General features: G+C 41.9%; 1 protein-coding gene across 2 annotated transcripts in view; it reads right to left on the reverse strand.

The window, feature by feature from the left end:
• The window catches only part of SLC24A2 (solute carrier family 24 member 2), a 252,951-nt gene that overhangs the window by 22,196 nt on the left and 215,401 nt on the right, over window positions 1–15,354 (reverse strand). For both annotated transcript variants that reach the window (XM_045193679.3, XM_024558338.4), the window contains one exon: window positions 1,476–1,619. In XM_045193679.3, coding sequence (XP_045049614.2) covers window positions 1,476–1,619 — 144 coding nt within the window. The remainder of the gene's footprint in view (window positions 1–1,475; window positions 1,620–15,354) is intronic.

Below are 15,354 nucleotides of genomic sequence, written 5' to 3' on the forward strand. Positions count from 1 at the left end.
CAGGACTCTTAAGACTCATGCTAAATTATGTTGGCTGTTATCACAGTATTGTGTTTCAAATGCTTTCAGAAATGTTTTCAGATTTCCATACTCTGGCATGAAGAAACATGAGGAGAAGCCCAAGCTGTGTGGTCACATAGGCCTGAAACTGAATCTCAGCTCTATCCCCCAGGAAGTGAGCAGGCATGCATTAACTTCTTTGTTCCTAATTTCCTTTCTATTTATGCCAATTATTTACATATTTCTTATACTAGCTCTTTCCTGAGATTCCACAATATATTTTATTGAAAACACGTAGGGCAGAGTCTGCTACATAGTAGGCACATACTTTCGTTGAATGAGAATGTGTGTGTAAGGCCATAATAACAAGTAGGGCTTCTTCTTCTCTGTCATTAGTTCCTTCACCCTTTGTGGCAATGGCCTTAGAACCTGGTTTAACAACACTGGGAGGGGATGTTGTTTTGATTTGATCCACATTCAGATTATACTTTGCTGATCATCAGATGGTACTATGTTCATAGCACCTAGCACATAATAATGGTAGAAAATAATGTTGATTATAGTAATGATAACAATCCAGGAAGGAGATCAGACATGCAGACATTTGTACTACAGGAATGCATTTCTTTAAATTATTTTTTGAATAGAATGAATAATCCATGTACACAAATATTCAATAAAATGTGAGTCACCCTCCTGCTCAGACCTTCAGTTCCCTTCCTCAGGGACCATACTTTGGTGGTTTTTAAACATATTTGCAAATTCTTTGACACTCCTTTCAAGAGTGCCATGACCCTGATAGAGTTTAGGTAAACTTTTTGTCTCTTCATCTTTAATCAAGATAAACTATGACCGCTCTGACCAGTGAGGTGGAGTTGTAGTGAGTCCGTGTGAGTTCTGAGACCAGGTCGTCTGACACTGTGCAGCTTCTACCTGGTGTTGTTGGAACATGTGCTCTCAGAGCCCTGATTTCTTATGTAAAACACCTGACTATCTTGAGGCCACCACGCTGTGAGGAGGTCCGAGTCACATGGGAGGACATGTTTAGGCTTTCTGGTACACAAATCCAGCTGTGTCCTGCCTTTGAATCACCTCTTCCCAGGTGCCAGAGGTGTCAATGAAGAAGCCTCCAGATGACTCCAGCCCTAGCCATATGAGTCATTCCCAGCCGTTCAAGCCTTCCAGGCTGAGGCCCTAGTGTGCCCTATTTAAATTCCTGGTCTACGGGATTCATGAGCAGCATAACACGGGAATTGTTTCACACCACTAAGTTTTGGGGTGGTTTGTTATGTAGAATCAATAGCCCAAACTGTCACAATTATCATGTGTCTGTCCAGATAAATTTCAGGCATATACAAGCATACACATGTATTTATGTCACTCCCTTTTGCTTTAAGATCAATAGAAGCAAACTATGCATACTGTCACATACCGATACTTTAAACAAGGAATCAGTTCAGAAATGCTCTACTCACAAGTTTGCGGACATCAGGTAAGGTCATCCAAAGAGGAAACACTATGGGGAGAACAATGAGGAAGGTGACTTGCTTGCGAGGGTTGGAAGGCCAGGCCAGGCTGAGAGGCTGGTCCTCCTCATCGTCACCTGATTCTGTGGGCTGCTGTAGAAAGGGAGAGAGAGAAAAATAAATAACAAAACAAAAACAATGATAATGTCCACAGGCAAGAGCAAGGGCAAGAGCACGAAGCAAGGGTGGAAGCTCTGGGTCTCAGAATTTTTCCTGGGTCCTCCCAGCAACTTTATCCACGTGTTTTGTAGGTTTGTAAGAGAACCCCACCTGTCACAGTCTTTGTCCTAGGGACAAACAATACAATGCCCAGTCACGAGGATTTAAGAACACTCTTCCTGAACACTCTTCAGCTTCTCAAATGAACTGATCATTTAACTGGAATGGGCTATAGCTACAATCCATGGACTTTTTATGAGAAACCATGTCTGCAGAGCAAAAGACCCCAATGCCCACCTTGTCCTTCTACTTTCTCCTTGAGTATAAAGCCACAAGATTCATTATAGAAATCCTTAGGAAAATATTTTTTAAAAAACTTAAAAATTTTATTATTATATGTGTTTTATTAGGGCACTGATTTTGAGCAGGCAAATCAAAGTAATTGCAGCAGTAATTCAGTAACAATACCCAGCTCTCTTCACTGGCCCTGGAAGAGTTAAGCTCATGGATTATTGCGTGGTTGTGAGTTGTAACCAGTTCAACCACTTCGTTAAATTCTAAACCATTTTACTTCCAGCCAAAGTCTTATTATGCAGACATATGTCCCATTCTCCAAGAAACAGAGGACAGTGCGTGAGGCACTGAACCTGTAAGTGTCAACTGCACGAGGCCTCAGAGCCAGTGGGTAAACGTCAGAGTTTCCGACTTGGCAGCAGGCAGCCAAGGTTTTATGCATCACCTGCAGAAGTCAGCAGCTTTTGAAGTCCCAAAGCTAAAAGAGACAGACGGTGGACCTGGGCCCTGGCAGGATGACCATTAGCCTGTCAGATGGGCCGTCCAAGCCTCCAAAACAGCCCTCAGACAGCATCTATCACTTCCATCCCTACTTGTTTAAAAATGAAAGTGCAGCAGCAGGACCAAGCATCAGATCTAAAAATATCAGCAGGAACTTTTCCAGGATGCTTCCTTTTGAGCCCATATAAATAACCACACAGGCTTCATACAGCTCCTTGCCCCATGGCCTTGCTTCCAGCATCACGCACTATAGCAAGCAGCAGCATCGACTCCCACCAGTACCTCTTTCCCTACGGAGTTGGCAGGTGGGGCAGGTTCAGGCCAGTTGGATAGGGGATAAGGACCCAACTAGAGGTAGTGTTGTATTTATTTATAATTTAAATCCTAATACTGCCAAAAGGATTTGTAGTGGCTTATGCAATCACCCATACTCTCTCTCCGGGAGTTAAATTAAAAATAAGAACAATAATTAAAAAGGAATTTTAAGTCATACTGGACAAAGTTAGCAATAACAGTTTCTTTCTCTTTGGGTGTATGTCCTTGACAGTGGGTAAAATGGTTTATAAACAGCAAATAGGAGGGGATTAAGAGGATTAGGTAATATGGCAGAATTAGGGAGTTGGTGCAGCTTATTTTAGTCATGTGGATCCTCATTAAATATACTCCTCACGCTCTCCATCCCTTTGCTATGCAATATGTTGGGGAAAAAAAAGAAAGATCTAAAATCAATAATCTACATTTCTACCTTAGGAAACTAGAGAAAGAAGAGCAAATTAAACCCAAAGTAAGTAGAAGATTTAAAATATTAGCACAGAAATCAATGAAATTGAAACCAGAAAATCAATAGAGTCAACAAAACCAAAAGCTGGTTCCTTTGCTCTGCAATTCTTTGTGGTCCACCCACTGCTTTCTTTACTCCACTCTGATGGCTCCCACCCGTGATGGAAGCGTGGGTGGTGCTGTCCCCAGTTCCCCTTCTGAGCCACCTCCATCTCTTCCCAGGAGATACAGCAGATGTAAAGAATATCATTCCCTATTGACATCACCAGCCTCCCCAAATGTCAGCTGGCCACATGAATAATCTCTGTGTAATGAGGCCAATGAAGCTTAAGGAGACAGGTGCATTTTAACTGTTCCCTCCCAGATATGATCTTTTTTGTTAACCCACGTAAATGACTTTCCCCTCCCCACCTGATAAATGCCTCAAAATTGGGGAGGACTGTGGGAGGGTTGAGGCATTGCATCCTTCCGAATAGGTGTCCCGTCTCAAACCAGATAGGTGTTTTATTCCATCAGAGGTTTGCAGCACATCCCTGAAGACTCGGCAAGCTGATCTATGAGTTCATCAAGGCTCCTCCCCCTTCCAGGGATGACACTCCAGTCTGGTCTCCCACTACCATCCACAATTTATAGCAACTTCTTCTAAACTTTAAGCTAACCTTTTTGTGAGAAAAAAACATAAGCAACTCTTTATGACTCATATCATTTTAATGACAACAACAGATGGTGACATTTCATCAATAACCCTTCTGCTTATAACCTACGGGATTAGCTCCTTTCTCCATCTGCCAAAGTCACCAGGCAGGCGGTGCCACTAGCAAATAGCAGAAAATAATTGTCTGTTTAGATGCATAAGCTCTAAACATGCTACTGTCCAACTCAAACAATTAGCTGTATTGTACAGCTTCCAAAAGATGCACTTGAGGTGGCTGTCCCTAGGGCAGAAATGGACAAGGAGAGACTGTGTCTTAGGCCATACAAATAGTGTTCTTTGTGGGGGATGAATAGCCCCTTGGGGGACTAGTCCTGCTATAGAGAAGTACAAGAGCCCAGAACCCTTGGGGTGGACTCGAGAGGTGTCTTGGGAGCAAGGCTGTCAGCATATTTTAAGGAAAATTCTCTTTGTTTTCCAGGTCCAATCTCACTCTGGTTCAACGGGTGACAGCTTGCAAAATGGTTAGAAAGGTGGAAGAAAATTCCTTTCCAAGTCTGGGGCCCGTTTGCCTTTGCCCAAGCTGGGGCTGCTGGTACATTCATTAGTCTTAGCCCCAGGGAGAGCCTGCTGAGGTTAGGGCACTGATTTTCCAACTTCTCCGGGAGTTGTGGCTTCCTGGCTTTGACCTTGCCACAATCCATCCTTAGTTCCTAAAATTTCTGTGGTGTTCATAGGAAAAAAAAACAATTTAAAGTGACCCAGAAAAAATTCAAACAACTTTTCATATAAGGGTTTAAAGTAGTTTGAAACCTACAGGGAATCTCTGTGGAAGCCCTAGAATTGTGCCAAACCAGGGCCAGCAATGACTGCTTCGGGGCTTTGCAATCTCTGATATGGAAAACCTCAAACTAAAATACAGTACTTTAAGTTCCCACATAGCAGTCTGTGAGACTCAGACCCTCATATCAGACCCCGAGGGACTCAGTGCACCATGGTGGGAAGAGTAGAGGGTAGATTCAGGAATCCGGGCTGCCAGTCTTTGCTCCCGCTGTGATTCCTTGGGCAGCAGCCACCATTGTCTGCAGGTAAGCACTGAGTGCCATTAGGTACAAGGCAGTGTGCTGTGTTCTAGGATTCTTGGTTCTAGGTTTCTAGGAGACTTGACTTTAAAAGGGGAGACAGAAGAAATGGCTCCAAAAAAACTTATTTACCCAGTTACAGAAATGCTGGCAGAATATGTGGTGAGAGCTTCTGATTGTTCTCCAATATCTATTCTGCCTGTTATAGACTGAATTGTGTTCTCCCCACATTCATATATTGAAGCCCTAGTCCCCAGCACCTCAGAATGTGTCTGACTGCATTTGGAGGTAGGGCCTTTTAAAAGAGGTGATTAAATTAAAATGAGGCCATTAGGGTGGGTCCTAAGGCAATGTGACTGGTGTCCTTATAAGAAGAGGAGAGTTGGCAGTGGTGGTATAGTGGTGAGCATAGCTGCCTTCCGAGAAGAGGAGAGTATGACACACAGAGATATGTCGAGGATTTGCATGAGGAGAGGAAAGGCCGTGTGAGGACAGAGAAGGCAGCCATCTGGAAGTCAGGCAGAGAGGCCTCAGAGGAGAACAACCTCGAGAGCACCTTGATTTTGGACTTCCAGCCTCCAGAACTGTGAGAAAAATTTCTGTTGTGTAAGCCACTCAGTCCGAGTGATTTTCTTATAGCAGCTCTAGCAAATTAATATCCTGCCCATCTGCTTCAGTGATAGTAAGCCCACTTTTACCAAGGCCTGGAATAAAGACCTCATTTTAAGCCTCTCATAAAACTAGGTGTGGCCATGCGATTAGGTTCTGGCTGATGGGGACACAGTTGCAGGTATCTTCTGCAACTTCTGGGACATACCTGTAAAGGGTGGAGGTGTGTCCTTCATCATTCCTTCCCAATTCCTGCTGGCTGGAACGCGGACATTTGGTCAGAGCTTGACCAGCTGTCTTGGACCATAAAGTGGAGAAATAATATAGAAGGCTCTGAGCCCCTGACACCCAGCAAGAGCCGTTCTAGCCCCGGGCCGCCTACACTGCTTACACTAAAATTCGATTTTATTCAAGCCACAGTTATTTTGGGTTTCTGGTTGCTCACAGTGGAACCTTATCTGGATTGATCCAGTGTTCTCTTTATGAGGAATCAAGGGACAAATATCTTTCATATCTTGGTACTAGAGAAAGTCATGCTTCTTTTAAGAAACTTTGAAAGTCTTAGAAATACTGTGAATCAGGTAAACGACGCTATGTTTCCTATGCTTTCCGCTGGGGATTTCACAGCCAAATTTGTGACCCCATCCGGCAATCACAGTGCCCCTCACTCCAGCCTTCCTCTTTTCCTTTCCTTCACATCCTTTGCTGAATTCTCTCAAAACTATTCATTTTATCCCTTTTCATCACATGGATTTTTGTTAGCAGCCTTGAATCTCTGTGAAACAAAGTGGGGCAGATCTAAAACTAAAACTCCTCAGTGCTGTAATGGAATTTTGGGGATGACTTTAGCAAAGATGGTGGGGCAGGAGCAGATGTTATTCTAAGTGATAACTGTGACAAATGGACAAAATCCTTCTAGGACCCACTAATCAACCCTGAAGGTTGGCATCAGGAAGTCTGGCCACAGAACATCTACAGATAGGAGAGAACAGTCCCAGGAGTCAGTTAGCGTCTACTGGGAGGTCTCTGAAGTAATCAACCTATTCTGACTTTTATTTGTTTAGTGCACGGGACGGGCAGCGGCAGCCTAGCTGTATCCTACTATCACGGGACACTGTTCGGCTTTTTGTGTGTGCGCCTTTCACTCTTCCTACCTGGGCCTGGTATGGATAGTTAGCTCCAGAATAAACATTAGCTCTCCAGAGGTTACATCTATAGCCAGAAAGATATTTCTTGGAAGCAACCTAATTTCTTATTCTTGTCTCTGAAGGGCAGTGTGCAAGATTTCAGTGTGAAGGTGAGTCCACTTTAATGCAATCTTTTCTATCAGAGAATTAAAATGAAAACCCAGAGGCATCTGAAAATAGGCCACCTTCAAATTCAGTTTTATTGATTGGCAATAACATCTCATCTCCGGTCAACAAGAAGCAATCTCAGAGGATAGCCTGGACCTGGCTAGATCTTAGCTCATTTAGGGTTTGATTCTAGCTGGAAGTAGAGCTCTCACTCCTCTATCCCTCCACAAAAGCACCATGCACTTCGGCACTTGGGAGTGCCACCTATTCTCTTTGGGGAGCCCCTTCAGTTTGGCTGAAGCTGAATGCTGAATAAAATAAAATGCCAGTCCTTAAATATCCATGTAAAATTATAATTCATTTACTCTAAAACACTGGGCTATGATCAAGTTGGGTGAAGGTGAAGATTTTAAGTGATTTTTATTTCTACTTAAAGAGAATGGTTCTTCATGTATTTATTGTTGCTATTTCTATAATTTAAATCTGTAGAAGAAAATCATTTTATATCTCCACGTTGTTCAGCCACAAAGATGCCCACATGAATGATCAAACGCTGCGAAGCCAGAGTACTCTGCACACTGGGAATCACCAGCAGGGCCCAGAGGGGCTAAGAGGGGCACTAACCTCAGAAGTGAGGTTGGGTAGGGGCATCAAGAATATTAAAAATGTCGTACTCAACAAAGTTTTTTAAAAAGGCACTAATAAAACATGTGACATGTCTAGACTATGTGGGAGAAAGTCACCTGTGAAGTGGGGGCAGCTGTAGGATGCACTGTGCCTGGTAGAGATCGGGGATCAATAAGTATTGATTCTCTTCCCTTCTGCCACTAATCTCACCTCTGTGACTAGCTAGCTGTGTGACATTAAGCAAACCCACGTAAATGCTGGAATAGCCAAAGAACATATACTACATGTGATCCGCAGGCATCTGGTCCTGGTGTACCTCACTGTCTTTCAGGCTCCAGTGGTCTTTAAAAACCATGCCATTGTGAGGCAGAACTTCTTTGTCCCCTAGGCTGCTTTAATGTGGGACTAACGACCTCCTGTCCATGAATTTGTCATTCAATTCATTGTATAGACACCACTAGCTCAGGAAAGACAAGCTGCAGCCACAGACATCTGCAATCATTTAGAATAGGAGTTTTAGGCTCCAAGAGGGGGATCCCCAGAATATCAGATTTAAAGAGCCCTGATTCATTGAGACCACTTCCCTCACTTGACAGATGAGGACCCTAAGATGAAGTGATACGCTGCAGGAAGCTCACAGTGTGAGGCTGGACCCAAGTGACCCCCTTTTACTCCCAGCCCAAGGCTCTTTCTCCATTCTATGATGCCTCCATTCTTCAATCCTAAACATAGGTATAAATATGCTTTATGCCCATTCACGCAAGGCTTCCTAGCTTTATTTTATAATAGATTTGACCTATTAAACCAAAAATGCCAGCTATAGAAAACACTAAGCATTTAATTGACATTTAATTGGGAAATATCTCCAAGAAGCCAGGTACAAATTTTAAAAATGAAATGTGAGTGCTGATAAGATTTCAATGAATGCCAGGACTTTGAATATAGAGAAAGAAGGAAGACTTGTTCTTTAACATCTCTGTCCAAGAATTACGTGCAGAAATTTAGCCTAGGCTTGATGTAGAAGGAGGTGACAACCAAGTACACCAATGGCCAAATGAGGCCTTGAGACTTCATGTGTATTCCATTGCTTGATGTGCCCCCCGATTCCCATAACCGTGGATAATCCTGCACTGACTATCTCTAAAATGAACCTCAAGGGGACACTGTAGAAGATGCATTACGCCCTTTACAATAATAAACTTTCCTGAGGCTAACTTTAGCAAGGACTGAAATAGGAGGTGGGTTATTTCCAGACTCCAGCATTCAGTGTTCAAAGGCCAAGAGAACCACAGCTGAAGAATATGCACAGCAAAACAGCATCTTTAAACATGGACTCTCTGCTTCTCCTCCCACCTCTGTTCCCTTATAGTATCGCAGCATTAAAAATACTGTCTTTGACAGAGGTGGCATGTTTTACTTGTCCAATTAGGTTTCCTTGGGAACAGGTGAAAAGGTGTGTGCCTGTACAGAGCGAGTGTGGGAGGCTGCGGGGGGAGAGGAAACCTTGACAGTGCCTTACCTACCGAGGGGATGGTTGGAGAAGGGGTTTATAGACAGTGTTCCTCTACAGCGTTATTGCTGTTACGGAATCACCCACAAAAAGCACTTAGAACGGTGTTTGGCACATAGTAAACAATAAATGTTTGTCGTTGTTATTATTTTTAATAAATATTCAAGGAAATAATTTCTTCACAGATATTCACAAGAAAGTGGTTTGACTGGGTGAAATATGACACTTCCAGCCATGAAATTCTAAAATTCAATGATTTTATGTGAAAGTGGAAATGGTAATAATTTTGTTTTTCCGCCTATCCATTCATCTGACATTTACTGAGCACTCATTGACTGTAGTGATGTCAACAATCTAATTTATTTTCCTCCTAGGTAAGATGAATAAATAACATGAAAGGGAAAATCTCACAGCCCTAAGGAGAGAATGCTATTTTATTCCAGCAGGTAGAGCGTAAGTAGAATTTCTATCAGAAACAAAACTTCCAAACAGATGGCAAGACTCAAAATATTGTGACACCTTGATTCTGTGTTTTGTGCAGAGCTAAAAACAATAGTAGAGTTGGAGCTCTCAAAGGAAAAAACCACCAAAAATGCACAGTCACACTTTAATAAAGTGAAAGGCTCTGAAACCAACAACTATTTGGCAAGTGGAAGGTGCCTCCCAGGGCACATTCCAGAGTGCTTTCCATTCTGTCAGCTTAAATCACACCCGTGCTTTAGTACAAAGGAAATCAGATAAAAAGATAATGTCCATGTGGTCAGTGTATCAGTCTGCTTGGGCTGCCATAACAAAATGCCATATTTATCTTTTTTAAAGATCTCACTTTTAAATAGATTTTTTGACTTTGCAATAAATCATTGGGTTCACTTGCTATGATTTATTTTTCAAATGCTCCCCCCCCCATTCTTGATTGAGTCTTAGAAAAATCTCTTTATTTTTGTTCTCTTAGTTTCTCAATGGCTTTGCTTTTGTATTTTTTACTAATGTCCCTCATTCTCTGCACTCTGTTCTTATCCTCTATGTTTCTGGCACTTATCTTTTCCAAGAGACAAGTCAAAAGGAGCTAAGTCAAAAAGCATCTCTTTCTGGAAGGCAGCACGAGCTGACATTTGTCTTGCCTTCTTTGTGGACAAGCTAAACCAAAAGAGCTAACATTTAAATAGCAGAGTTTTTAAAAAGTGATAAATCTCTGCTCTCGTAGTGATAGGAAATAATCCACTCCTCCTATATTACTATCATCTGGTTTGTTTTACATATAGATGGAGAAAATCTAACAAAGAATTTAGCATAACTCATGGATATGGATACGGACAACAGTGTGGGGATTGCAGGGGCACAGGGAGTGGGTGGAGGTAGAAAAGGGCATAAGGAGGATAAATGGAAATGGAAAAAATACAATAAAAAAAGAATTCAGCATATTAAGCACAAAATGATAAAATTTCAGTAAGCATTGGCAACCTGAAAAAACTTAATTTGCTTCTACATACTTTGAATCGAAACCAAGGTCTCAAAATATTTTGCTGTGAGTGATGAAGCTGTCTGGCTGTTAGCTTTCCCAGAAGCCAAGAAACCATTTATTATAATGTAAAATGGCATTTGGAGAGTCTGGTGAAATGCAATTGCTTTCCTTCACTTTGCATTTTACCCAAATAATTCTGAGGTGCAACCTGCTGACAAGAGAGGTTCTCTCAGTGCTGCTGTTGTAAATTGGCTTTCTCATGGTTTTCACGGGCTTTGTGCCTCCTGCTGATACAAATCAGAAAAGACCAGCCAACATAAAAGCAATGGGAGAATCATAAAAGACAATTCAAAAATTCTCATGATTTAATGATCAATTGGATTAGAGTTACTCATAGGAACAGTAATATTAACATCAGTATCTTTTTTTTTTTAGGGTGGTAATGGAGTTTCTTCCTTTTTATTAATAGTCATCTCTTAATATATCTTATGTAGATGATTAATAGACATTTTTCAAGCTTCCAGAAAGCACACAATGACAAATAGTATAATTAACAGTAAGATTCTTAGTGAATATACAATTCTTTGTCAATATGCAAATTTAGGCAGAAATGCAAGAGTTGGATCTATATCTATTTTATTTTTAAGCCTGTTCACAAGGCCTTTGAAGGCATCTTAAGCAGTTGGTAAATTCTGTCCAGGCTGTCAGATATAGAAACTGGACCTTTTCCTAAAAAAAAATATATATATATATATTTATAAAAATATATATATTTATATATATATATATAAATGTCCAGAAATGGAACCCGTGTGCTAAGGTTTGGTAGGCAAGACACCGTAATATCAATTTTTGTTTGTTTTATAGTTTGTATTGGGTTTCTCTGATCCTCATGAGTTTCTCTTCTAAGGCAATCATAGATCTAAAAAGGCCTAGGTCTTGAAAAATTAAGTGGGATGGGACCTTTGGATAGTCTTGTCCTTCACTCGTAGGCCTTGGCCTCTCTCCGCCCGCCTGCCCCTGGGCCCTGGCAGTCACACTCAGCGAGACACAGCTCCAGTTTCCACTGGAGCCTCTGTTTCTCCAGTGCCAGAATCTTCTGTTTCACTGACCTTCCAAGACATTGAATAATCTCATTAATAGGGGGTATATGTGGTCCTTGGCTGTTTTAAGCCTTTAAAAATGGTGGACCTGGATATTATGCTTTAATCCTTTAGAACAGATACTTGCTCTTTGAATAATAGGAGGGTTTGAGGTTCGCAAACTCTGTGTGAAAATTCACCACTACTAGGAACGAAAACATAACTAAGAGTAATATTTTATTTTATTATTTAAAAATTTAAAACAGACTTTATTTATTCATTTTTTAGAGAGAAAGGAAGGGAAGGAGAAAGAGAAGGAGAGCACACCCTCAACTGGGGACCTGGCCACAACCAGGGTTCGATGCCCTGACTGGGAATTGAACCAGTGACCTTTTGGTTTGCAGGCTGCGCTCAATCCACTGACCCACACGAGCCAGAGCCTAAGGGTAATATTTTAGAAAGAAAGAATCATATGGATTCTAGGTGCCATCTACTTAGAAAATCTTGGAAATCCTTTTCAGAACTAACGTTTTTGATTGATATTGATTATGAAGTCTCTTTAAGGGGCTCTAAAATCGTAGCTCTAACTTTAAACGACAGTAATCCAAAATGAGCTGCTATCTTTGATAAGGATGTTTTTTTCCTACCCTCAGAGATCCAGATTTAATAGAAGAGAGATATCTTTTTGCATTTTTTAGAGGAATCTACAATCACAATCACTTTCATCACCTTTCCCTTCTCACCCTTTACTTAGTCACATAACACTCAAACATATTTATCAACACTGTGAGGCTTCATGGAAGCAGATTTTAAAAATTCTACTGGGTTTAGGTAAAGACCAACTCTGGACCGAGGAGAAATCAGTCAGGGATTAATTTCCAAAGGGAGGTACGAAGAGCTTAACATGATAAGGTAATATTTGAGTTGTAAAGTGAGGAAATAAAAAAAGCCTGCACTTCACACATATCCCTGTATCTGTCTCTCTGTATCTATCCGTCTATGTTTGTATACTCACGCACACACAAAAATATGTTTCTCTCTTTTTCCTAAGTATGTGCTTTTCTTATATAAATCTGTTTTCTTATATAAATCTGGCCTCCCTAAGGACAGCAAGAAATTTTAGAGATGAAATAAAATAAAGGCTGCAACATAGAAAAAGCCATCTCACAATACACGAAAATGTAGGATGCAATTTAAAAACAAGTTAGATTTCCCTATTTCAGAATCTACAAAATTTGCCAGGCATCTCCCCTTCTTCTCTTTCACTGCGAGTGCTTGTTTGAAGGGCCTGATGGGGAGGCGCGTGGAGCAGCCGGCAGGCAGACCCGCCGAGGGAGCCGGCCCTGGGCAATCACCCGGCTCTCATCTGCACCGACAGAAGTGAAATATAAAAAAATTCTGGGTTCTGGGTGAGAGAGAATATTTCTTCGAATTGTCTTTCAAACCTGGATAAATTCCCAACACTGAACATTTGGAAGGTTGGTAAATTCTCAGTGGCAGCTGAAATCAGCTCCCTCTATGTTAGAATCAACAATACTGTGTCAGCAGGCATTGGGAGAAGATAATTAGCACTAAGCCGTTTAAGAAGTCAAATTATTTTCTTGGTTACACAGGATATACAGATGAAGCAAAAACTCTTGCAAAGGGGCTTCCTCTGTGAGAGAATTTTTTAAATCCTCTTCTTTGCCATTGTAAAGTACGTACTGAAGAAAGCTGTCAGAGATGAGGTATCCATGTAAAATTAGTTCACTTGTAAACATGGTTTTTAAAACGACAGGTTAATTACAGGAAACTAGACTCTCAGGAGAATCCCAGTGATGGGTATGTGGTGTATGGGCTCATCATATCCATTAATAAAGGCAGGATACCCATGCCATTATTCATGGAGCTTGATAAAAACACAACTGGGAAAGAAAGAAAACTTACACAATATAAATGCATGGACTCATTTCTGGGAAACTGCTTTAGGTGGCCTGACCATTCCAACTTCACATCCCCTTTCTAACTCTGGAGGCACAGCCCTCATTTACCCTGTCACCCAACCTTCCCGACTCAGAAACCTCAGCATCAACTACAACTTCCTTTCCTTGTTCACTCTCTAGAGAAAATTTATCATCAAATCTTCTTTGGCCTCAGATCTAAATCCAACTGCTGCCATCCACGCCATAGCCATTGTCATCTGGACCTTGATAGCCAATTTTAAAAAAGTTTTACTAAGTGCTTCTAAGAATAGCGAACACCTATGCAATGCTTACTGTGTGCCAAGAACTGTTAAGAACAATTTGTTCTCACAATGATAATATGAAGTAGGTGCTGTTATTATCCCTGTTTCACACAGACAAGAAGTAGGGAACAGAGAGGCTAAGTAACTTATCCAAAGTCACACAGCTGGAAAGTAGCAGATCTGGAATTTGAATTCATGTGGTCTGTCTCCAGAGTCTCTGCTCTTAAACCACTCAAGCATACTGCTTGTTTTAATTTAGCCCACTTGTTGTTACATTTTTTGAATAGGTGATACAGTTAAGTAGTTCAAAATTCCGAAGCTAGAGAAGACTGTGTACTGAAGCCTTCCTCTCACACCAGGTGCTCATCACCCAGGCCCCTGTCCTGGAGGTAATCAGCATGGCCAGTGTCTTCAGTAGCACCCTGAGCAAATGCGTATGTTATTTCCCTCCTTTTCCCCCCTCACACGAATATAGTATACTGAATGGAAGTTGGCACGCTGCCTTTTTCACTTAACAGCATATATAATTCCATATCAGTACATGAAGAGCATCCTCATCCTTTATTTATTTTTTTTTTGAAAGAATGCAGATGGTCTAAACGAGGGGTGGGCAAACTTTTTCAGTAAAGGGCCAGATAGTAAATATTTTAGGCTTTGTGATCCATATGGTCTCTATCATATATGCTGCTGCTTTTTAAAAATAACCTTTAAAGATGTAAAAACATTCTTGTCTCCTGGAATGTACAGAAACAGGATGCAGGCGAGATTTGGCCACGGACCATAGCTTGTTGATCCTTGAACCAGCAGGCTCTTACTTCACTGCCCTGTATCCAGTCTTCTTCCATTCTGGCCCCTTCTTGACTAGCTTCCTGTCATACAAATCTGATGCCACCACTGCTCCCCTCCCCCAACAGGGGAAGCTCAGACTGCTTGGTGGTACCTACAGTGCCCCCCACAATCCATGCGCTTCTTACAGCACATCTGCTGCTCCGGTGTGCGCCACCATCAGCTGAGCTCCTGCAGCGACCTCTGCTCTACTCCAGTTACACAACCTCTTGTCCCTAAATCCAATCCCGCACCACAGCCGCAGGGCTCTTTCACAGGGGCAGATCACATTTAGAAATCTCAATGGCTTGTTGCTGCCCTAGAAGGAAGTCCACTTCCTAATCATAGTCTACAAGCTGGGCCAGTTCTGCTCGGCCCTCCTGTCTGGCCTCATTGCCACCATCCTCACTCCCTTCCCTCCACACTTCCGGCCACACTGACTTTTCTGTTCCTCAAACAAGCCAAGCTCACGTCTGCCTCTGTGGGCGCTGTTCCCTTGCCAGCCTCAGGCCAAACACCACTTCCTTAGTGTAGCCTTCCCTCGTCTCCCAACCTTAAGGGGCTTCTCCACCTGTCCTCCGCTGCATTATCAAGCTACACTTTCTTCATGGCCCTTACGGCCATCTCTAATTACATCCTGGTTTTCGTTGAAGTCTCTCTGCCCTGTGAGAACATTTGAGCATCTCCAGTGCCCAGCCCATCCCCTGACACACAGTAATCAGATGA

The sequence above is a fragment of the Desmodus rotundus genome, chromosome 1, assembly GCF_022682495.2.
Source record: "Desmodus rotundus isolate HL8 chromosome 1, HLdesRot8A.1, whole genome shotgun sequence".
Taxonomy (NCBI): Eukaryota; Metazoa; Chordata; class Mammalia; order Chiroptera; family Phyllostomidae; genus Desmodus; species Desmodus rotundus.